We start from the raw sequence: 26,322 nt of genomic DNA, 5'->3' as shown, positions 1-26,322 counted from the left end.
TAAGTTATTTTTATGTTAAATATTCCACTATTATAATCCTGATTTCAAATGCTTGGAATTTGTGTTTTTAATGTCCTGTTCCTAATTTAGATACATGGATAAATAGATAGGACACTTTAGTTTTCACTATTCAAATTCAGGGAATATTTAGAAAGTTTCTTTGGACCAGTTCTGCTAAATTTATAGCTGCTTTGGAATTTCTATATAGGAAGGACTTTGGTCTTTTCTATGACCCCAAATTTCAGGAAAGACTTAAGTTTCAGTTAAATTGATTTCATAAATATAACCATATTTAAAGTAAATATATATGCAATTCATAAATTCAAAACCCTTTTTTGTAATAAGAACAACCAATTCCAGTTTAGTAGCAATATTGATTTTTATATACCCCATGCTTAACAGTTATATTGATTTTATATCATACCCCATGATACCAAAACAGATACACAAAACTAAACTGATTTCTCCCCCTTTGTTGTCAGAAGGATCATGACAACTCATTCATTGAATGCATAGTAAGAGAAAGTTCCCAATCTTGCTTTAAAATTTTTCAAAATTTCTGCACACCAGTTAAATCTAAGGACACAAATACATGGGGGTTTTAAAGAATAATAAGATAAGAATATACATGCTAAATACTATCAGCTCTATGCCGTCTGACCATACTGTCCAGAATCTTGAATACAGTAAGTAATCAATAAGTATTTACTGAATGACTGAGTGAATGAATATAGGTTAAGTTCTCTCCACTATGAGTTGGAGTTGGAAGGGGTATGATTTTCAAGGAACATCTAAATTAAAATTTAGCATTCAAAAAATATGTCATGAAGAACCTAGGGGTAAGACAGGAATAAAGACACAGACCTACTAGAGAATGGACTTGAGGATATGGGGAGGGGGAAGGGTAAGCTGTGACAAAGCGAGAGAGTGGCATGGACATATATACACTACCAAACGTAAAGTAGATAGCTAGTGGGAAGCAGCCGCATAGCACAGGGAGATCACCTTGGTGCTTTGTGACCACCTAGAGGGGTGGGATAGGGAGGGTGGGAGGGAGGGAGATGCAAGAGGGAAGAGATAAGATGGGAACATATGTATATGTATAACTGATTCACTTTGTTATAAAGCAGAAACTAACACACCATTGTAAACCAATTATACTCCAATAAAGATGTAAAAAAAACCAGATATAACACATTGCATACATCTAAAATATGAAACATGATCTTTGAAAATTACTGAAGATTATCAATATTACAGAGTTAAAAATTACAGTGACTGGTATAAAATATTGCTATAATATTGAGTTTTAGATTTGATTTTCCCTATAGTTTATTTTAGGTTTGCCCATTCTGTGGCATTAGGTTCTGAGGTTAGCGATTGTGTGTGTGTTTTACCATGTAGTACATCACAAATATCATGTAATTGAAGTGTACATGATACACATGAAATTTCACATCTTTTTATTGTAAATTACTAATTGAACGCTGTCCAAGAATTCACTGCTGTTTGTGTTATTAAATTGTGAATGTTACCAGCTAATCATCAAACTAAATAACACTGAGATTGCAGTATGTCTAAAGGTGAAAGATCTAGTTAATGGATTGTTGCAGTTTTAAGGTTTTAAATATGGGCCGGTGATATCATTGATGACTATGTTGTCATTAATATTTTAGTTTTGAATTCACACAGAACTTAGTATCAAATAAATAAGCTTTAATTTCCCATATGACAGTAAATCAGAGTAATCTGAATATAGAAATCAGAGACACATACCTTGAAGAGAACTTGACACGATGTACACGATCCTGGTTGTAAGGCATAGAAATAGATCTCTCTTGAACCTTAAAGATACAATGCAATACTTTGGTAGAATTCTGAATCATACATTTTTTGAGTTATTAATTCATGGGAAAATGTCATTCTTCACAAAGAGATATTTTCTTAAAAAACTAGCTTATAAAATCTGATTTTCATAAATAGATTGTATTTCATTATTACTTATAGTATAACATTAGAACTACTTAACCGTAATTTTTGAATATATCCTTGAATTTTAGTATAACAACAGATTCTGGAGATCATATAATAAAACACCCTCATTTATTATTGAGGAATCTGTATCCCAGAGATGGAAAATGACTTTTCTAAGAACTTTACATCAAGTCAAAGGATATCTTTAATCAGACTGTAGGTCTCCCACCTGCTAATTTAATGTTCTTTCTATGTTTTCATATTACTTTTTATACCAAGTTCAAACCTCTCACTCACTCACCCTTTCTAAAGCTAATACTAGATTTTCAAAAGTTGTAACACACATACACATCACTAAAAACCTCTCAGGAGTCTAAAGTATTCCTTCTTTATTTAAAAAAATTTTTTATTGGAGTATAGATGCAATATTGTGTTAGTTTATACTGTACAGCAAAGTGAATCTGCTATATGTATACATATAGCCCCTCTTTTTTTTTTTTTTTTTTGCGGTACGCAGGCCTCTCACTGCTGTGGCCTCTCCCGTTGCGGAGCACAGGCTCCGGACGCGCAGGCTCAGCGGCCATGGCTCACAGGCCCAGCCGCTCCGTGGCATGTGGGATCCTCCCAGACTGGGGCACAAACCTGTGTCCTCTGCATCGGCAGGTGGACTCTCAGCCACTGCGCCACCAGGGAAGCCCCCCTCTTTTTTGGATTACCTTCTCATTTAGGTCACCACAGAGCACTGAGTAGAGTTCCCTGTGCTATACAGTAGGTTCTCATTAGTTATTTTATACATAGTATCAATAGTGTATATATGTCAATCCCAATCTCCCAATTCATCCCACCCCCCCTTTTGTCCTTGGCATCTATATGTTTGTTCTCTATGTCTGTGTCTCTATTTCTGCTTTGTAAATAAGATCGCCTGTACCAATTTTTTTCAGATTCCACATATGTGTGTTAATATACAATATTTGTTTTTCTCTTTCTGACTTACTTCACTCTGTATGACAGACTCTAGGTCCATCCACGTCTGCACAAATGACCAATTTCGCTCCTTTTTATGACTAATATTCTGTTTTATATATGTACCACATCTTCTTTATCCATTCCTCTGTTGATGGACATTTAGGTTGCTTCCATGTCCTGGCTATTTTAAATAGTACTACAATGAACAATGGGGTGCATGTGTCTTTTGAATTATGGTTTTCTCTGGGTATATTCCCAGTAGTGGGATTGCTGGGTCATATGGTAATTCCATATTTAGTTTTTTAAGGAATCTGAATACTGTTCTCCATAGTGGCTCTATCAATTTACATTCCCACTAATAATGCATGAAGATTCCCTTTTCTCCACACCCTCTCCAGCATTTATTGTTTGTAGATTTTTTGATGATGGACATTCTGACAGGTGTCAGGTGGTACCTCATTGTAGTTTTGATTTGCATTTCTCTAATAATTAGTGATGTTGAGCATCTTTTCGTGTGTGCGTCGGCCATTTGTATGTCTTCTTTGGAGAAATGTCTATTTAGGTCTTCTGCCCATTTTTGGACTGGGTTGTTTATTTTTATTGATACTGAGCTTCATGAGCTGTTTGTATATTTTGGAGATTAATCCTTTGTCAGTTGCTTCATTTGGAAATATTTTCTCTTATTCTTTGGGCTGTCTTTTCGTTTTGTTTATGGTTTCCTTTGCTGTGCAAAAACTTTTAAGTTTAACTATGTCCCATTTGTTTATCTTTGTTTTTATTCTTATTACTCTAGGAGGTGGGTCAAAAAAGATCTTGCTAAGATTTATGTCAAAGAGTGTTCTGCCTATGTTTTCCTCCAAGAGTTTTATAGTGTCTGGCCTTACTCATCTTTAAGAAAGTATGGTTTTTTTCACTTTACAACTTGACTGTAATGTCATAATCAGAGTTCCAAATACTTTTCAATTCTAAATAAATTAATTTTTATTTTATTAACTATTCATTCATCTCATACAGCAAAAGACTCAAGAAAGAGCACATATAATGATCCAGCTTCCATCAGCAGTGCAGATTTACCTTCTGCCAGCATTAATATATAGGGCCATGGAGTGTTGCCTTGCCTAATTTAATTTTATATCTCTAGGTTTCTACTCAAAATAGTTTTTAGCTACCCCCCAAAATAGATCATTCTGACATTCAACAAGGCAGTCATATTAGATTCTTTAGAAAGGAAAATTCAACATGTTACAATAAAAAATAAATTTAGCATTTTCATGCTGATAACATCACGCTATAGTTTCTAGAAACTATAATAACCTTACTACACTTTTTTTTCTCTTCTGTAGTAACTTATCAAGGTTGTCTTTATACTCCAACAGACAGATACATAAGAAGTGAGAAATGTTGTCAATCGTTCACATGTTTTGTTAATGAATGTTTCCAAATACAACCAGATGTTTGGCAGTATGCAGGATAAGCATCTGACTGACTTTTTCCACTTTTGATTCAGATAACTGGAATCATATTGACCCGGTCTAGGCCTCCTGGTTCATGAAGCTGATCTCAGAAAGTTTATTGAAACTAGTTTACCAGAGGCCAAAATTACTCAGAAGAGATAAAGGCCAAAAATAAGTAAGGCTAATGCCTAATATGAATTGACTGTATTTGTTCTGAAAAATGGGGAGAAGAAAATGAGTAGTAAGAATAGCATATGTTATGGCAAATGATGTATTCCAAATCAAGCAGACACAGCTCATTATATTTTGGGCTTAATGTATCATGCTTATAGTAATAATTCTTATCTGGGAGTAAGAGTAAAGTCATCATTTAATAAAGCAGAGAGGGGGACACATTGCCTCTTGTAATTAAATAATAAAATCCAGCCTATGTTCCTTCTGCCAGTAATTAGTATTTATAAAGCAGTACTCTGTTATTCATTTCAGAGGACTGTTAGTATCAGAAAGAACATATTTATAAAGGATGGACCCAGCAATCCCTCTACTGGGCATATACCCAGAGAAAACCATAATTCCAAAAGACACATGTGGATAGCTTCAAGACGGCAGAGGAGTAAGACATGGAGATCACCTTCCTCCCCACAAGTACATCAAAAATACATCTACATGAGGAACAGCTCCTACAGAACACCTACTGAATGCTGGCAGAAGACCTCAGACTTCCCAAAAGGCAAGAAACTCCCCACATACTTGGGTAGGGCAAAAGAAAAAAGAAAAAACAGAGACAAAAGAATAGTGATGGGACCTGCACCTCTGGGAGGGAGCTGTGAAGGAGGAATAGTTTCCACACACTAGGAAGCCACTTCACCGGCAGAGATAGGGGGTGGGCGGGGGGGGGAAGCTTCGGAGACATGGAGGAGAGCACAGCAACAGGGGTGCTGAGGGCAAAGCGGAGAGATTCCCGCAACAGAGAATCACTGCTGACCAGGACTCACCAGCCTTAGAGGCTTGTCTGCTCACCTGCTGGGGCGGGTGGGGGCTGGAGGCTGAGGCTCGGGCTTCGGAATTCAGAACCCAAGGAGAGGACTGGGGTTGGTTGCATGAACACAGCCTGAAGGGGGCTAGTGCACCACGGCTAGCCAGGAGGGAGTCTGGGAAAAAGTCTGGAATTGCCTAAGAGGCAAAAGACCATTGTTTTGGGGTGTGCGAAGAGAGGGGATTCAGAGTACCACTTAAACAAGCTCCAGAGATGGGCGTGAGCCACGGCTACCAGCACATAACCCAGAGACAGGCATGAAATGCTAAGGCTGCTACTGCAGCCACCAAGAAGACTGTGTGCAAGCACAGGTCACTATCCACATCTCCCCTCCTGGAAGCCTGTATAGCCCGCCACTGCCAGGGTCCTGTGATCCAGGGAAAACTTCCCCGGGAGAACACACGGCACGCCTCAGGCTGTTGCGATGTCATGTGGGCCTCCGCGGCTGCAGGCTTGCCCTGCATTCCGTACCCCTCCCTCCCCCTGGCCTGAGTGAGCCAGAGTCCCCAAATCAGCAGCTACTTTAACCCTGTCCTGTCGGGGCGGGGAACAGATGCCTCAGGCGACCTACATGTAAAGGTGAGGCAAAATCCAAAGCTGAACCCCAGGAGCTGTGCGAACAAAGAAGAGAAAGGGATATCTCTCCATGCAGCCACAGGAGCAGCGGATTAAATCTCTACAATCAAATTAATGTACCCTGCACCTCTGGAATACCTGAATAGGCAATGAATCATCCCAAAATTGAGGCGGTGACTTCGGGAGCAACTATAGACTTGTGGTTTGTTTTCTGCACCTAATTTGTTTCTGGTTTTATGTTTATCTTAGTTTAGTATTTAGAGCTTATTATCATAGGTAGATTTGTTTATTGATTTTGTTGCTCTCTCCCTTTCTTTATATATACATATATATACATATATATTTCCGTTGCTCACCCTTTGTGAGTGTGTATGCTTCTTTGTGTGATTTTTTTCTGTATAGCTTTGCTTTTAGCATTTGTCCTAGGGTTCTTTCTGTCGGATTTTTGGGGTTTTTTTTAGTATAGTTTTTAGCACTTGTTATCATTGGTGGATTTGCTTTTCAGTTTGGTTGCTCTCTTCTTTCTTTCTTTTATTAATTACTTTTTATTTTTAATAATATATATTTTATTTTTTATTATAATAACTTTATTTTATTTTTCTTTCTTTCTCTTTTTTCCTCCCTTTTCTTCAGATCCATTTGGCTGACAGACTCTAGGTGCTCCAGCAGGTGTCAGGCCTAATCCTCTGAGGTGGGAGAGCTGAGTTCAGGACATTGGACCACCAGGGACCTCCCAGAGCCACATAATATCAAATGGCGAGAGCTCCTTCAGAGATCTCCATCTCAACATGAAGACCCAACTCCACTCAACGACCAGCAAGCTACAGTGCTGGACACCCTATGCCAAACAACTAGCAAGACAGGAACACAACCCCACCCATTAGCAGAGAGGCTGCCTAAAATCACAATAAGTTCACAGACACCCAAAAACACACCACCGGATACGGTCCTGCCCACCAGAAAGACAAGATCTAGTCTCATCCACCAGAACACAGGCACCAGTCCCCTCCACCAGGAAGCCTACACAACCCACTGAATCAACCTCACCCACGGGGGGAAGACACCAAAAACAACAGGAACTGTGAACCTCTAGCCTGTGAAAACGAGACCCCAAACACAGTAAGTTAAGCGAAATGAGAAGACAGAGAAATACACAGCAGACGAAGGAGCAAGATAAAAACCCACCAAACCAAATAAATGAAGAGGAAATAGGCAGTCAACCTGAAAAAGAATTCAGAGTAAAGACAGTAAAGATTATCCGAAATCTTGGAAATAAAATATACAAGAAATGGGCTTCACTGGTGGCGCAGTGGTTGAGAGTCCGCCTGCCGATGCAGGGACCGTGGGTTCGTGCCCCAGTCTGGGAAGATCCCACATGCCACGGAGTGGCTAGGCTCATGAGCCATGGCCGCTGAGCCTGCGCATCCGGAGCCTGGGCTCCACAATGGTAGAGGCCACAACAGTGAGAGGCCCGCATACCGCAAAAATAATTTAAAAAAATACAAGAAACGTTTAACAAGGACCTAGAAGAACTAAAGAGCAAACAAACAGTGACGAACAACACAATAAATGAAATGGAAAACTCTCTAGAAGGAATCAATAGCAGAAAAACTGAGGCAGAAGAACGGATAAGTGACCTGGAAGATAAAATAGTGGAAATAACTACTGCAGAGCAGGATAAAGAAAAAAGAATGAAGAGAATTGAGGACAGGCTCAGAGACCTCTGGGACAACATTAAATGCACCAACATTTGAATTATAGCTGTCCCAAAAGAAGAAGAGAGAAAAAAAGGCACTGAGAAAATATTTGAAGAGATTATACTTGAAAACTTCCCTAATAATGGAAAGAAAATAGTCAATCAAGTCCACAAGCACAGAGAGTCCCATACAGGATAAATCCAAGATGAAACACGTCAAGACACATATTAATCAAACTATCAAAAATTAAATACAAAGAAAAAATATTAAAAGCAGCAAGGGAAAAGCAACAAATAACATACAAGGGAATCCCCATATGGTTAACATCTGATCTTTCTGCAGAAACTCTACAAGCCAGAAGGGAGTGGCAGGACATATTTAAAATGATGAAAGGGAAAAACCTACAACCAAGATTACTCTACCCAGCAAGGATCTCATTCAGATTCAACAGGAAATTAAAACCTTTACAGACAAGCAAAAGTTAAGAGAATTCAGCACCACCAAACCAGCTTTACAACAAATGTCAAAGGAACTTCTCTATGCAGGAAACACAAGAGAAGGAAAACACCTACAATAACGAACCCAAAACAATTAAGAAAATGGTAATAGGAACACACATATCAATAACTACCTTAAAGGTAAATGGATTAAATGCTCCAACAAAAGACACAGACTGGCTGAATGGATACAAAAATAAGACCTGTACATATGCTGTCTACAAGAGACCCACTTCAGACCTAGGGACACATACAGACTGAAAGTGAGGGGATGGAAAAACATATTCTATGCAAATGGAAATCAAAAGAAAGCTGGAGTAGCAATTCTCATATCACACGAAATACACTTTAAAATAAAGACTATTACAAGAGAAAAAGAAGGACACTACATAATGATCAAGGGATCAATCCAAGAAGAAGACATAACAATTGTAAATATTTATGCACCCAACATAGGAGCACCTCAATACATAAGGCAAATGTTAACAGCCATAAAAGGGGAAATCGACAGTAACACAATCATAGTAGGGAATGTTAACACCCCACTTTCACCAATGGACAGATCATCCAAAATGAAAATAAAAAAGGAAACACAAGCTTTAAATGATACATTAAACAAGATGGATTTAATTGATATTTATAGGATATTCCATCCAAAAACAACAGAATACACTTTCTTCTCAAGTGTCCATGGAACATTCTCCAGGATAGATCATATCTTGGATCACAAATGAAGCCTTGGTAAATTTAAGAAAACTGAAATCTTACCAAGTATCTTTTCCGACCGCAACATTATGAGACTAGATATCCATTACAGGAAAAAAACCTGTGAAACATACAAACACATGGAGGCTAAAAAACACACTACTAAATAACCAAGAGATCACTGAAGATATCAAAGAGGAAATCAAAAAATACCTAGAAACAAATGACAATGAAAACAAGACGACCCCAAACCCATGGGATGCAGCAAAAGCAGTTCTAAGAGGGAAGTTTATAGCAATACAATCCTATCTCAAGAAAGAAGAAACATCTCAAATAAACAACCTAACCTTACACCTAAAGCAATTAGAGAAAGAAGAACAAAAAAACCCCAAGGTTAGCAGAAAGAAAGAAATCATAAAAATCAGATCAGAAATAAATGAAAAAGAAATGAAGGAAACAGTAGCTGAGATCAGTAAAATGACAAGCTGGTCCTTTGAGAAGATAAACAAAATTGATAAATCACTAGCTGTACTCATAAAGAAAAACGGGAGAAGGCTCAAATCAATAGAATGAGCAATGAAGAAGGATAAGTAACAACTGACACTGCAAAAATACAAAGGGTCATGAGAGATTACTACAAGCAACTGTATGCCAATAAAATGGACAACCTGGAAGAAATGGACAAATTCTTAGGTTAGAAAAGCATGACCTCCCGAGTCTGAACCAGGAAGAAATAGAAAATATAAGCAGACCAATCACAAGCACTGAAATGGAAACTGTGATTAAAAATCTTCCAACAAACAAAAGCCCAGGACCAGATGGCTTCACAGGCGAATTCTATCAAACATTTAGAGAAGAGCTAACACATATCCTTCTCAAACTCTTCCAAAATATACCAGAGTGAGGAACTCTCCCAAACTTATTCTACAAGGCCACTATCTCCCTGACACCAAACCAGACAAAGATGTCACAAAAAAGATAACTATAGACCAATATCACTGATGAACATAGATGCAAAAATCGCCAACAAAATACTAGCAAACAGAATCCAACAGCACATTAAAAGATTCATACACCATGATCAAGTGAGGTTTAACCCAGGAATGCAAGGATTCTTCAATATATGCAAATCAATCAATGTGATAAACCATATTAACAAATTGAAGGAGAAAAATCATATGATCATGTCAGTAGATGCAGAAAAAGCATTCAAAAAAAATTCAACAGCCATTTATGATAAAAACTCTCCAGAAAGTAGGCATAGAGGGAACCTACCTCAACATAAAAAAGGCCATATATGACAAACCCACAGCCAAAATCGTTCTCAAAGTTGAAAAACTGAAACCATTTCCACTAAGATCAGGAACAAGACAAGGTTGCCCATTCTCACTACTATTATTCAACATAGTTTTGGAAGTTTTAGTCACAGCAATCAGAGAAGAAAAAGAAATAAAAGGAATACAAATTGGAAAAGAAGTAAAACTGCCACTGCTTGCAGATGACATGATACTATACATAGAGAATCCTAAAGATGCTACCAGAAAACTGGTAAACGTAAATCAGTGAATTTGGTGAAGTAGCAGGATATAAAATTAATGCACAGAAATCTCTTGTATTCCTAAACAGTAATGATGAAAAATCTGAAAGAGAAATTAAGAAAACACTACCATTTACCTTTGCAACAAAAATAATAAAATACCCAGGAATAAACCTACTTAAGGAGACAAAAGACCTGTATGCAGAAACGTATAAGACACTGAAGAAAGAAATTAAAGATGATACAAACAGATGGAGAGATATACCATGTTCTTAATTGGGAAGAATCAACATTTTGAAAATGACTCTACAACCCAAAGCAATCTACAGATTAAATGCAATCCCTATCAAACTACCACTGTTATTTTTCACAGAACTAGAACAAAAAATTTCACAATTTGTATGGAAACACAAAAGACCCCGGAATAGCCAAAGCAATCTTGAGAAAGAAAAACGGAGCTGGAGGAATTAGGCTCCCTGACTTCAGACTATACTACAAAGCTACAGTCATCAAGACAGTATGATACTGGCACTAAAACAGAAATATAGATCAATGGAACAGGATAGAAAGCCGAGAGGTAAACCCATGCACGTATCACCTTATCTTTGATAAAGGAGGAAAGTGTATACAATGGAGAAAAGACAGCCTCTTCAGTAAGTGGTGCTGGGAAAACTGGACAGCTACATGTAAAAGAATGAAATTGGAACACTCTCTACCACTATACACAAAAATAAACTCAAAATGGATTAAAGATCTAAATGTAAGGCCAGACACTATAAAAATCTTAAAGGAAAACATAGCAGAACACTCCATGACATAAATCACAGCAAGATCCTTTTTTGACCCATCGCCTAGAGAAATGGAAATAAAAACAAAAATAAACAAATGGGACCTAATGAAACTTAAACGCTTTTGCACAGCAAAGGAAACCATAAACAAGACCAAAAGACAACCCTCTTAATGGGAGAATATATTGGCAAATGAAGCAATTGACAAAGGATTAATCTCCAAAATATACAGACAGATCATGCAGGTCAATATCAAAAAAACAAAAAACCCAATCCAAAAATGGGCAGAAGACCTAAATAGACATTTCTCCAAATAAGATATACAGATTGCCAACAAACACATGAAAGGATGCTCAACATCACTAATCCTTAGAGAAATGCAAATCAAAACTACAGTGAAGTATCACCTCACACCAGTCAGAATGGCCATCATCAACAAATCTACAAACAATAAATGCTGGAGAGGAAACCAGCAAGGAACACTCTTGCACTGTTGGTGGGAATGTAAATTGATACAGCCACTATGGAGAACAGTATTGAGGTTCCTTAAAAATCTAAAAGTAGAACTACCATACGACCCAGCAATTCCACTACTGGGCATATACCCTGAGAAAACCATAATTCAAAAAGAGTCATGGACCACAATGTTCACTGCAGCTCTATTTACAATAGCCAGGACATGGAAGCAACCTAAGTGTCCATCGACAGATGAATAGATAAAGAAGATGTGGCATATGTATACAATGGAGTATTACCCAGCTATAAAAAGAAATGAAATTGATTTATTTGTAGTGAGGTGGATGGACCTAGAGACTGTCATACAGAGTGAAGTAAGTCAGAAAGAGAAAAATAAATACTGTATGCTAATACATATATATGGAATCTAAAACAAAATGGTTCTGAAGAACCTAGGGGCAGGACAAGAATAAGAGGCAGATGTAGAGAATGGACTTGAGGACATGGGGAGAGGGAATGGTAAGCTGGGAAGTTCTGAGTGAGTGGCATGGACATATATACACTGCCAAATGTAAAATAGATAGCTAGCTGGAAGCAGCCGCATAGCACATGGAGATCAGCTTGGTGTTTTGTGTCCACCTAGAGGGGTGGGATAGGGAGGCTGGGTGGGAGATGCAAGAGGGAGGAGATATGTGGGTATATGTTTATGTATAGCTGATTCACTTTGTTATACAGCAGAAACTAACACACCATTGTAAAGCAATTATACTCCAATAAAGATGTTAAAAAAATATGTACAGCTGCATGTAAAGGATGTTTTAAAACATCTATCATGCCATTCTGTGTGTGTATGTGTACAGATATGGAATTAAACACATAAGAATATATAAAAAATAAGTCACATGCACCCCAATGTTCATTTCAGCACTATTTACAATAGCCAGGTCATGGAAGCAACCTAAATACCCATCAACCGACAAATGGTTAAAGAAGATGTGGTACATATATAAAATGGAATATTACTCAGTCATAAAAAGGAACGAAACTGGATCATTTGTACTGACGTGGATGGACCTAGAGACTGTCATACAGAGTAAAGTAAGTCAAAAAGAGAAAAACAAATATCGTATATTAATGCATTTATGTGGAATCTATTAAAATGGTACGGATGCACCGGATTGCAAGGAAGAAATAGAGACAGAGATGTAGAGAACAAACATATGGATACCAAGTGGAGAAAGCAAGGGTGGTGGGGTGGTGGTGGGATGAATTCGAAGATTGGGATTGACATATATACACTAATATGTATAAAATAGATAACTAGTAAGAATCTGCTGTATAAAAAATAAATAAATTAAATTAAATTAAAAAAAATAAGGATGATTGTCCATGACATACATCATAATGGACTACTGTGAAACATCTTGAAAGAGGAAATATAGTGATCTTGGGTCCTTGTCCTAATTAAGAACAGCAATGAGACTCATGACTCACTATGAGTAAGGCAAGAATTTCTGAGTTCTTCACCCATCCACCTATCTGTCCTTAGTGACCAAAAATTTTTTAGATAGCTAGCTGTAAGGAATGTTGTCTATAATGACACTACCTTGTCCACACAGGAATTGAAACTGCTACTTGGTCCTCACCAATACCATGTGCTAAATATCTATTAATAAACTCGTGAAAACAAAAGTCAACCTGGACACCAGGACTGACTTGATTATTCCCATAAATCTAAGAAAATAAGTGACAGATTAAATAACCCAGACCCTGTCATAAACTACATCTCAGAACAGAAATGATCAAGGGAAGAAGTATGTGTGATTGTGTTACAAGCTGAACTACTGAATATTTCATGGGCAATATTTTTACTTAGAAGAATGACTGATGAGACAAACTGTAGTTATTCAACTTGGGTATCTGGCAGGCATTTTATTTAAAATCAACAAAGTAAGCCTATCAATTCAAAGATAAAGCAACTGATGTTAGTTGTTAGCAATGATAAAATTGAGCTTTCAATTGAATATTAGAATTTTAAACTCATCTATCACTGTGCATTTGACAGCTTATCAATACTCAATAATTTTTATGATGAAATTGATGATATTAACTAATGCCATTTTTTGGTTTGTAAAATAAAACATGTAAATATTTGGAAAGATATACAGTGAACCAATATTTTCCAACTGAGCAATGCACAAAGATACAAAATTGTGTATGAGCAAAACATATATTCACAGCACACAAGAGACTTATGGATTTTAATATTACTGAATATTCAAAATTTCACTGATATGGTTTTGGACTCCACTTCTCTAGTTGTGGTGTATTTCAAAGAATATCCACAATTATCTGAAAAATCTATGGAAATTCTCTTTTTCCAACCACCTATATGTGAGAAGTCAGCTTTTACTCATATACTTCAACCTAAACAACATATGGCAACAGGCTGAATGCAGAAGCCGATATGAGAATCCAGCTGTTTTCCATTAAGCAAGATGGAAAATTGTTATTTTCACTAAAATTTGTTTCTTATATTAATAGCTAATAGTTTTCTTACTTTTTAAATGAAGTAATAAATATTTTAAATTTTTTGGTTTTAATTTCTAATACATCATACATTGAATGACACAATCCAACTAAGTAAAAGCTTTTGGGGTCTTCAATGTTAAAGAGTATAAAGACATCCTGAGACCAAAATGTTTAAGAACCACTGTTCCAGGCACTTATTAGTGCCACAGCAACTCATATAGAGAAACTCACCTCATTTTCTTTAGGATTTGGAATGTATGGCTGCAATGGTTCTATTTGGACTTCAGCCTGAATCGAATGAAATACTTCATCATTATCTGATGATTCATCTTCCTTTTCCTTGAAACAAAAAGGAAAATAAATATTTTACTTGTTGTTAAACTGTAAATAATATGAGCAATTCCCATCATCTTAATGTTCAATTAAAAAAATAATTTTCAAATATTCAAATTGATTTAAGCCTGTAGTTTCTAATAGTTTCTGGTCCTGGATCCCTTTCAGAATCTGAGTAATGCTACAGATTCTTTGTAGAAAATTGCATACAGACAGACACATATCTCTGCAAGTATTTTCAGGGGGATCACTGGCCACCTGCAACTCACCTATTAAACCCAGGTTAAAAATCTCTGGTCTAAAGCTTAACTCATAGTCGCAAACTGTCATATTTAATAAGCGGTTATAGCTACAAAGTTTGGTCCTCCTGTGCAGTGGAAGATCTGCAACACAGCAGTGCAAATATTTCTTCTTGATTGAGTCCTAGTAGTTTAGGAAAGTTTCTGTTTTCCCATTTAAGCCAACTGATATTTCTTCAACTCAAACAGAATAATGGGAATGTGTTTTCTTTCCTTCTAGTGAGTTGAAGCACTCACATATGTCTTTAAACTCTAATACATTTTCAGGTATTTCAAAAGACCTATGACTTTGACTAGAACATCAATAATTTTCTTTTTCTTTATGTTTTCTTTAAGAGTTACACATAAAGGCAGGAATGCCTATACAAGATCCTAGGATCATGGGATTAGTAACTATTATTTAGTGACTTTTTCTTCCATTTTAGAATGGCTTCTCACATAAATATTTAAAACACTGAATGCCAATAAGTATGGGTCATGCTACTAATACTATGAGTCTTGCAGAAATGCATAAAAGTCTTTTTAAAAAATGCAAAGCCCATTAGATCCAATTGTTACTAAGGCTCATTGGGAATAGTCATTAGCATTTTAGATGCCTTAATGTCAGGCAAATAGTAGCATTCTAGACTCATGCCACCCTTTCTCTATTTGGTTTCTTTTGCTTCTTATCTTCCTGTTTTTGGGGGGACTAGACATTCATTTCCCCTTTTGGGTCTTTCTTTTCTTGTTGCTTTTACCTTTTCTCATGTTAAACATGTCAGGGAAATAGTATTTGCTCAATTAACTCAATGGACAAAAACCAAAAGTCTCCCTTATTCAGACGTTCAGACAAGGTTCACTTGTAATAACTACATTAATTATTATTAGGTAAATGGATGTTGATACCAGGGTTTAATTTAGGATCTTCACAATGATTCCTTTTATGTAAATGGATGCTATGAAGTATTAGGAAACAACTGCTCTCCTGGTCTTTTTGACCTCTATAATTTGCTTACAAAGCCCACAAACCCTTCAGGATCAGATTAGATTTGCCAGATTGTATCCATGAACTCCAGCCCAATTATATCCATTTATATTAGAGAATTTTGAAAGAATGAAGTTTTGTTGACTAAACCAAAATAAGATAAATAAATTAACATATTGTACCCCACACTTCAAAAGAGTGCAGAGATGAATTTGTAACTTGTGTCATGTTCTATGCAGGTACTTCATCAATTATGTAAAATGAGTGAAAAATAAGTGAGACAAGTCATACTTATGGTAACCATGTACAAAATGTTTTAGAAAATGCTTTTCCTTCTCAGTTTGACCTTTAACATCCTGATGTACAAAAGCTAGTGCAATTCTCTTAAATAATACATTCAGCATTCTATGGGAAGGAAGAGCAAAATAAACTTAGAAGTTGGAGGAACAAAATCAAATTTGTTTTTGTGTTTAGTTTTAATGAGTTATATTTGAAATTTTGACCTATGGAAGTAATTTTTTTTTTTTTTTGCTGTATGCGGGATGCACAGGCTCAGCGGCCATGGCACATGGGCCAAGCCACTCCGCGGCATGTGGGATCTTCCCGGACCAGGGCACGAACCCATGTCCCCTGCATCGGCAGGCGGACCCACAACCACTGTGCCACCAGGGAAGCCCTGAAAGTAATTTTTAAAGATCCAGTATAGCAACTTTAAATGTGCATATGACATCCCTTTATTGGCTAAGGGAATAATAGGTAGAAATTTAGCTAATAATTAAAGCTATATCTCTACAGAGATATTAAGCAATTACCTAGGTCATTCAAGCAAATTTTTCTTTCTCAAATTTAGTCACAATTATCTGGAAATTTCAGGATAATTTATTTGAAGCACAAGTTATTTAGATAATCTTCTCTGGGACACAAGGAATATTTATTTCATTTGGTTTTTACAGAGGAAACACTTGAGTATGAACTAGCATATTTTCTCTGCATATTTGACTTAGGAAAAATATCAGAAACTCTTACATTTGCAACTTGTCTCAATTCTTCTTCATGCTGATTAAAGATATCCTCCCATCTGCGTTGGTGCCTTTGCCTATGGGCTTCTAAATCTGATAGCTCAAACTCTTCAGGTCTGCGTGACAACTTTGCCCGGAACCTCTTTGGTGATAGTCTTTTTGCCAATGCCTGCCTTAGACTAGAAACTTTTGATTTTTTCTTCCGTGCTTGTTCTGGTTGAGAGTAAAACACGTCTGATGACAGGTTTTCCATCAGGGTTTGCAGTAGACCAAGCGGCTTTGAGTTATGTGAGTTTGGTGCTCGAAGTAAGTCTCTTGATAGTCCCTCTATCAGTGCTTGAACAGAGCCAACTGCCTGCGTGGGCTCTAGTGCCCAGGCCTGTGCTTGAGGTGACCTTTCATTTTGCCCCTCTACTGGAATGAGCACCTGAGTATCCAAATGTAGTGGCAACAGCACGTGGTGGTTCTGTGACAGTAGGGGCAGGAATACCTGGGCATGTACTCGTAATGACTCAGGTTCCTCTGCCTCTGTCTCTGCCTGTGTAGGCTCAGCAGCCTGTTCCTGTACCTCTGGCTGCTCGGGTGCCCTGTTCTGCTCCAGCTGCTGTTCAGGTACCTGGTTCTGTCTCTGCTGTTGTTCAGGGACCTGGCCCTGCCTTTGCTGTTGTTCAGGTACCTGATCTTGCCCTTGAACTTCCTCTGGTACCTGGTCCAGATCCTGCAGCTCTCCTGAGGCCTGGGGCTGGGCCTGAGCCTGCTGCTCTTTGGGTACCTGGGCCTGTACCTTTAGAGGCCTAGGGGCCTTAACCTGAGCCTGTAGTGGCATAAGCATCCAGGCTGTCCTCCGTAGTTGTGGAGGTGCCTTCATCTGCATCTGTAGGGGCCTAGATGCCTTAGCCTTAACCTGAGCCTGTAGTGGCATGAACACCCGAGCTGCCCCCTGTAGTCGCTGAGGTGCCTGGGCTTGCCCCTGTAGAGGCCTAGGTGCACTGTCATGAGCCTGTAGTGGCATGAACACCCTGGCTGCTCCCTGGAGATGCTGAAGGGCCTGAACCTGTGGCTCTTCTCGATCAGGTAACCACCTTGGCTGAGAGGGTTCTCCATGCAGGACTCTAAGTGGTCTGCATCTACTGCTCGTAGGCAATCTCAGAAGCTCATGAGTACAAGAAGGTCCCCTAGAAATAAACATACAAATGAATGCTGTACAATTAGAGTTCTCAGTAGAGTGAAGTCATTCAGGGGAAATGCTTTTATTTTAAAAGATGAACATTTTCTGCAATAAAGGTATCTTCAGTAAATCTTTCTTGAATCATTCCTGTAATGTCTGAAAGTCTTTGCATTACTAATATATTCAGTACAAATGGTCTAATAATATACTTGATCATTCTATTACCAGAAATTAAGGACTCTTTGGGTAGTAATAAAAACTTTTCCTCAACATTTCCACTCAAATATCTCTTGCAAATACAGATCTGTTTTTATTTTATCAGAAAGGATTAAGTTTTCTGAGTCACATATAACAGTATGGAATCAACTGTCTTACATGAATTGCTAACATCAAATTATATATGTAATATGTCTAACGCACCTGAATCTTCTCATGGTATACTGCTCCTTAATAGCTTCTTCTCTTTCAAAGATCAGAGGTATTCCTTTTTATGAAAGAGGAAAAAAATGCATAACAGTCAACAGAGATTAAGATAATCCACCTTAGTCAACGTGCACCCTTTACTGCTCAGGAAGCTGAGTGAATTTATAAGGACAAGAGGACTGTAACCCTTCACATAACGCCTAGTTGGTGATGTAGACAATATCCTTGTTCCTAGGCCTACTTCTGCAGCACGGTGCATCTATTCCATACAGACTAATTTCTCTCAGCATAGGAAAAAATATTTAGCAACCTGATTGCTGCAATTCTAAAGAGGAAAAATTGAGAAAGGTAAAAAGAGAAAGGGCCAAGAGAAACTAGATGGTTGGTGAGCATGGCTTACAGGTGTGTACTCTGGATTTAAGGACTTTATGGCTTGGGCTCACACCTATCTTTTGTCCTTTCAATGAGAAGGTAAAAATCTAAATTCTGGGTTTTACACTTGACACACTGAAAATGTTTGGCATCTTTCCTGTCAGCTGTGCAGTACTGAAATATAGAAGCTTAAAAATAAAAGACTTTTCTTTTGAATTTCCTATATTAAAGACTTTGGGAATGCGGCCCCCACTTTTCATGCATCGCCTCAGGGACTTCTATAGCCTCATGAAGAAGCTCAGGGTAAAGGCACAGCTTCCAAAGCAGGAGTAAGAGATACTTGACACCAGGAGGGAGATCCCAAAGAGGCCGCAGCTGCAGGAGGTGGGAGTCCTGGTCACTGTTGGCCTTCCCTGAGGGCTTCGACTGGGTCCCTCAGGATGTGCACCGGCTGAGCACCACCCGCCTCATGGACCCATCCTGCCTCACGTCACCAAACCAGTCGCCCTGTTGCCAAAATGAGCTAAAGTCTGAAAATTGCTCAGCAGGACCAGGCATAGCACGAGCCTCCTATCTTGTGGTTTCACTTGCCAAGGACCACTATCTAAATAATTCCGTGTGGCTGACAGGGTCTTGGTGCTCCAGTCAGGTGTCAGGCCTGAGGCTCTGAGTGGGAGAGCTGAGTTCAGGACATTGGACGACTGGAGACCTCACGGCCCCACATAATATCAATCAGTGAAAGCTCTCCCAGAGATCTCCATCTCAATGCTAAGACCCAGCTCCACCCAACAGCCAGCAAGCTCCAGTGCTGGACGCCCCATGCCAAACAACTAGCAAGACAGGAACACAACCCCACCCATTAGCAGAGAAGCTGCCTAAAATCATAATAAGTTCACAGCCATCCCAAAACACACCACCAGACGTGGCCCTGCCCGCCTGAAAGACAATATCCAGCCTCATCCACCAGAACACAGGCACCAGTCCCCTCCACCAGGAAGCCTACACAACCCACTGAATCAACCTCACCCACGGGGGGCAGACACCAAAAACAACAGGAACTGTGAACCTCTAGCCTGTGAAAACGAGACCCCAAACACAGTAAGTTGGGCAAAATGAGAAGACAGAGAAATACACAGCAGATGAAGGAGCAAGGTAAAAACCCACCAGACCAAACAAATGAAGAGGAAATAGGCAGTCTACCTGAAAAAGAATTCAGAATAATGATAGTAAAGATGATACAAAATCTTGGAAATAAAATATACAAGAGAGGACGAGGGGAAGATGGCGGAAGAGTAAGATGCGGAGATCACCTTCCTCCCCACAGATACACCAGAAATACATCTACACGTGGAACAACTCCTACAGAACACCTACTGAACGCTGGACCTCAGACCTCCCAAAAGGCAAGAAATTCCCCACGTACCTGGGTAGGGCAAAAGAAAAAAGAATAAACAGACACAAAAGGATAGGGACGGGACCTGCACCAGTGGGAGGGAGCTGTGAGGGAGGAAGGTTTCCACACACTAGGAAGCACCTTCGCGGGCGGAGACTGCTGGTGGCAGAGGGGGAAAGTTTCGGAGCGACGGAGGAGAGCGCAGCAACAGGGGTGCGGAGGGCAAAGTGGAGAGATTCCTGCACAGAGGATCGGTGTCGACCGGCACTCACCAGCCCGAGAGGCTTGTCTGCTCACCCGCTGAGGCGGGCGGGGCTGGGGGCTGAGGCTCGGGCTTCGGTCAGAGCACAGGGAGAGGCCTGGGGCTGGCGGCGTGAACACAGCCTGCAGGGTGCTAGTACACCACGGCTAGCCGGGAGGGAGTCTGGGGAAAAGGCTGAACCTGCAGAAGAGGCAAGAGACTTTTTCTTCCCTCTTTGTTTCCTGTTGCGCGAGGAGAGGGGATTAAGAGCGCTGCTTAAAGGAGCTCCAGAGATGGGCGCAAACCGCGGCTAAAAGCGCGGATCCCAGAGACAGGCATGAGATGCTAAGGCTGCTGCTGCCGCCACCAAGAAGACTCTGTGCGAGCACAGGTCACTATTCACACTCCCCTTCAGGGGAGCCTGTGCAGCCCGCCACTGCCAGGGTGCCAGGATCTAGGGACAACTTCCCCGGGAGAACGCACGGCGCGCCTCAGGCTGCTGCAACGTCACGCAGGCCCGCCCCGCACTCCATGCCACTCCCTCCCCCCCGCGGCCTGAGTGAGCCAGAGTCCCCGAAGCAGCTGCTCCTTTAACCCCGTCCTGTCTGAGGGAAGAACAGACGCCCTCCAGAGACCTACATGCAGAGGCGCGGCCAAATCCAAAGCTGAACCCCGGGAGCTGTGCGAGCAAAGAAGAGAAAGGGAAATCTCTCCCAGCAGCCTCAGAAGCAGTGGATTAAAGCTCCACAATCAACTTGATGTACCCTGCATCTGTGGAATACATGAATAGACAACAAATCATCCCAAATTGAGGAGGTGGACTTTGGGAGCAAGATTTATGATTTTTTCCCCTTTTCCTCTTTATGTGAGTGTGTATGTGTATGCTTCTGTGTGAGATTTTGTCTGTATAGCTTTGCTTCCACCATTTGTCCTAGGGTTCTATCTGTCCGTTTTTTAAAATTATTATTTTTTCTTAATAAGTATTTTTTATTTTAATAACTTTATTTTATTTTACTTTATCTTCTTTCTTTCTCTCTTCCTTCCTTCCTTCATTTCTTTCTTTCTTTCTTTCTTTCTTTCTTTCTTTCTTTCTTTCTTTCTTTCTTTCTTTCTTTTCTTTCTTTCTTTCTTTCTTTCCTTCCTTCCTTCCTTCCTTCCTTCCTTCCTTCCTTCCCTTCTTTAGACAACGAATCACCCAAATTGAGGAGGTGCACTTCCAGAGCAAGATTTAGGATTTTTTCCCCTTTTCCTCTTTTTGTGAGTGTGTATGTGTATGCTTCTGTGTGAGATTTTGTCTGTATAGCTTTGCTGCCACCATTTGTCCTAGGGTTCTACCATCTGTTTATTTTTATTCTTAATAATTAATTTCTATTTTAATAACTTTTTTATATTTTATCTTACTTTATTTTATCTTCTTTCTTTCTTTCTTTTCCTTCCTTCCCTCCTTCCTTCCTCCCTCCCTCCTTTCATTCTTTCTTTCCTTCTTTCTTTCTTTCTTCCTTTCTTTCTACTTCTACTAATTGTTTCTTTCTACATTTTCTTCCTTTTATTCTGAGCCAGGTGGATGAAAGCCTCTTGGTGCTGCAGCCAGGAGTCACTTCTGTGCCTCTGTGGTGGGAGAGCCAACTTCAGGACACTGGTCCACAAGAGACCTCCTAGCTCCACATAATATCAAATGGCGAAAATGTCCCAGAGATCTCCACCTCAACACCAGCACCCAGCTTCACACAACGAGCAGCAAGCTACAGTGCTGGACACCCTATGCCAAATAACTAGCAAGACAGGAACACAACCCCACCCTTTAGCAGAGAGGCTGCCTAAAATCATAATAAGTCCACAGAAACCCCAAAACACACCACCAGACGTGGACCTGCCCACCAGAGAGACAAGAACCAGCCTCATCCACCAGAACACAGGCACTAGTCCCCTCCACCAGGAAGCCTACACAACCCACTGAACCAACCTTAGCCACTGGGGACAGACACCAAAAACAACGGGAAATACGAACTTGCAGCCTGCAAAAAGGAGACCCCAAACACAGTCAGATAAGCAAAATGAGAAGACAGAAAATACGCAGCAGATGAAGGAGCAAGATAAAACCCCACTAGACCTAACAAATGAACAGGAAATAGGCAGTCTACCTGAAAAAGAATTCAGAATAATGATAGTAAAGATGATCCAAAATCTTGGAAATAGAATAGACAAAATGCAAGAAACATTTAACAAGGACCTAGAAGAACTAAAGATGAAACAAGCAATGATGAACAACACAATAAATGAAATTTAAAATACTCTAGAAGGTATGAATAGCAGAATAACTGAGGCAGAAGAACGGATAAGTGACCTGGAAGATAAAATAGTGGAAATAACTACTGCAGAGCAGAATAAAGAAAAAAGAATGAAAAGAACTAAGGACAGTCTCAGAGACTTCTGGGACAATATTAAATGCACCAACATTCTTATTATAGGAGTTCCAGAAGAAGAAGAGAAAAAGAAAGGGACTGAGAAAATATGTAGTTGAAAATTTGCCTAATATGGGAAAGAAAATAGTTAATCAAGTCCAGGAAGCACAGAGAGTCCCATACAGGATAAACCCAAGGAGAAACACACCAAGACACATATTAATCAAACTGTCAAAAATTAAATACAAAGGAAACATATTAAAAGCAGCAAGGGAAAAACAACAAATAACACACAAGGGAATCCCCAGAAGGTTAACAGCTGAACTTTCAGCAGAAACTCTGCAAGCCAGAAGGGACTGGCAGGACATATTTAAAGTGATGAAGGAGAAAAAACTGCAACCAAGATTACTCTACCCAGCAAGGATCTCATTCAGATTTGATGGAGAAATTAAAAACTTTACAGAGAAGCAAAAGCTGAGAGAGTTCAGCACCACAAAATCAGCTTTACAACACATGCTAAAGAAACTTCTCTAAGCAAGAAACACAAAAGAGGGAAAAGACCTACAATACCGAGCCCAAAGCAATTAAGAAAATGGGAATAGGAACATACATATCGATATTTACCTTAAATGTAAGTGGACTAAATGCTCCCACCAAAAGACACAGATTGGCTGAATGGATACAAAAACAAGACCCATATATATGCTGTCTAGAAGAGACCCACTGCAGACCTAGAGACACATACAGACTGAAAGTAAGGGGATGGAAAAAGATATTCCATGCAAATGGAAACCAAAAGAAAGCTGGAGTAGCAATTCTCATATCAGACAAAATCGACTTTAAAATAAAGACTATTAGAAGAGACAAAGAAGGGCACTACATAATGATCAAGGGATCGATCCAAGAAGAAGATATAACAATTGTAAATATTTATGCACCCAACATAGGAGCACCTCAATATATAAGGCAAATACCAACAGCCATAAAAGGGGAAATTGACAGTAACACATTCATAGTAGGGGACTTTAACACGCCACTTTCACCAATGGACAGATCATCCAAAATGAAAATAAATAAGGAAACACAAGCTTTAAATGATACATTAAACAAGATGGACTTAATTGATAATTATAGGACATTCCATCCAAAAAGAGCAGAATGCATATTTTTCTCAACTGCTTATGGAACATTCTCCAGGATAGATCATATCTTGGGTCAGAAATCAAGCCTTGGCAAATTTAAGAAAATTAAAAATATATCAGGTATCATTTCTGTCCACGACGCTATGAGACTAGATATCAATTACAGGAAAAGATCTGTAAAAAATACAAACACATGGAGGCTAAAAAATATGCTACTTCATAACGAAGTGATCACTGAAGAAATCAAAGAGGAAATCAATAAATACCTAGAAACAAATGACGATGGAGACACGAGGACCCAAAACCTATGGGATGCAGCAAAAGCAGTTCTAAGAGGGAAGTTTATAGCAATAAAATCCTTCCTTAAGAAACAGGAAACATCTCGAATAAACAACCTAAACTTGCACCTAAAGCAATTAGAGAAAGAAGGACAAAAAAACACCAAAGTTAGCAGAAGGAAAGAAATCATAAAAATCAGATCAGAAATAAATGAAAAAGGAATGAAGGAAATGATAGCAAAGATCAATAAAACTAAAAGCTGGTTCTTTGAGAAGGTAAACGAAATTGATAAACCATTAGCCAGACTCATCAAGAAGAAAAGGGAGAAGACTCAAATCAATAGAATTAGAAATGAAAAAGGAGAAGTAACAACTGACCCAGCAGAAATACAAAAGATCATGAGAGATTAGTACAAGCAACTCTATGCCAATAAAATGGACAACCTGGAAGAAATGGACAAATTCTTAGAAATGCACAACGTACCAAGACAGAATCAGGAAAAAATAGAAAATATGAACAGACCAATCACAAGCACTGAAATGGAAACTGTGATTAAAAATCTTCCAACAAACAAAAGCTCAGGACCAGATGGCTTCACAGGCGAATTCTATCAAACATTTAGAGAAGAGCTAACACCTATCTTTCTCAAGCTCACCCAAACTATATCAGAGGGAGGAACACTCTCAAACTCTTTCTACGAGGCCACCATGACCTTGATGCCAAAACCAGACAAGGATGTCACAAAGAAAGAAAACTACAGGCCAATATCACTGATGAACATAGATGCAAAAATCCTCAACAAAATACTAGCAAACAGAATCCAACAGCACATTAAAAGGATCATACACCATGATCCAGTGGGGTTTATTGCAGGAATGCAAAGATTCCTCAATATATGCAAATCAATTAATGTGATATACAATATTATCAAATTGAAAGAGAAAAACCATATGATCATCTCAATAGATGCAGAGAAAGCTTTCGACAAAATTCAACACCCATTTATGATAAAAACCCTCCAGAAAGTAGGCATAGAGGAAACTATCCTGAACATAATGAAGGCCATATATTACAAACCCACAGGCAACATCATCCTTAATGGTGAAAAACTGAAAGCATTTCCACTAAGATCAGGAACAAGACAAGGTTGCCCACTCTCAGCACTCTTATTCAACATAGTTTTGGAAGTTTTGTCACAGCAATCAGAGAAGAAAATGAAATAAAAGGAATCCAAATTGGAAAAGAAGAACTAAAGGTGTCACTCTTTGCAGATGACATGATACTATACATAGAGAATCCTAAAGATACTACCAGCAAACTACTAGAGCTAATCAATGAATTTGGTAAAGTGGCAGGATACAAAATTAATGCATAAAATCTCTGGCATTCCTATACACTAATGAAGAAATATCTGAAAGTGAAATCAAGAAAACACTCCCATTTACCATTGCAACAAAAAAGAATAAAATATCTAGGAATAAACCTACCTAAGGAGACAAAAGACCTGTATGCAGAAAATTATAAGACACTGATGAAAGAAATTAAAGATGATACAAATAGATGGAGAGATATACCATGCTCTTGGATTGGAAGAATCAACATTGTGAAAATGAATCTACTACCTAAAGCAATCTACAGATTCAATGCAATCCCTATCAAACTGCCACTGGCATTTTTCACAGAACTAGAACAAAAAATTTCACAATTTGTGTGGAAACACAAAAGACCCCGAATAGCCAAAGCAATCTTGAGAACGAAAAACGGAGCTGGATTGGTGCTTTGTGACCACCTGGAGGGGTGGGATAGGGAGGGTGGGACGGAGGGAGATGCAAGAGGGAAGAGATATGGGAACATATGTATATGTATAACTGTTTCACTTTGTTATAAAGCAGAAACTAACACACCATAGCAAAGCAATTATACCCCAATAAAGATGTTAAAAAAAAAAAAAGAAAAAGAAAAACGGAGCTGGAGGAATCAGGCTCCCAGGCTTCAGACTATACTAAAAGCTACAGTAATCAAGACAGTATGGTACTGGCACAAAAACAGAAAGATAGATCAATTGAACA

The 26,322-nt window shown here is 38.9% G+C and overlaps 1 protein-coding gene across 6 annotated transcripts in view; it reads right to left on the bottom strand.

Annotated features, from left to right (window-relative positions):
* Nucleotides 1–26,322, bottom strand: part of NRK (Nik related kinase) — a 166,444-nt gene that overhangs the window by 31,249 nt on the left and 108,873 nt on the right. For 5 of the 6 annotated variants that reach the window (XM_029241281.1, XM_029241276.1, XM_029241278.1 and 2 more), the window contains 4 exons: nt 18,422–18,485; nt 16,841–18,008; nt 14,450–14,557; nt 1,777–1,844 (listed from right to left, as the gene is read on the bottom strand). In XM_029241281.1, the coding sequence (XP_029097114.1) occupies nt 1,777–1,844; nt 14,450–14,557; nt 16,841–18,008; nt 18,422–18,485 (1,408 nt within the window). The remainder of the gene's footprint in view (nt 1–1,776; nt 1,845–14,449; nt 14,558–16,840; nt 18,009–18,421; nt 18,486–26,322) is intronic. The other variant, XM_029241277.1, reaches the window with a different exon arrangement.

Source organism: Monodon monoceros, unplaced genomic scaffold, assembly GCF_005190385.1.
Source record: "Monodon monoceros isolate NGI ecotype Baffin Bay Population unplaced genomic scaffold, NGI_Narwhal_1 Super_Scaffold_22, whole genome shotgun sequence".
Taxonomy (NCBI): Eukaryota; Metazoa; Chordata; class Mammalia; order Artiodactyla; family Monodontidae; genus Monodon; species Monodon monoceros.
Note: the sequence above shows the minus strand (reverse complement) of the source record. Positions and strands in the feature narration are given on the sequence as shown.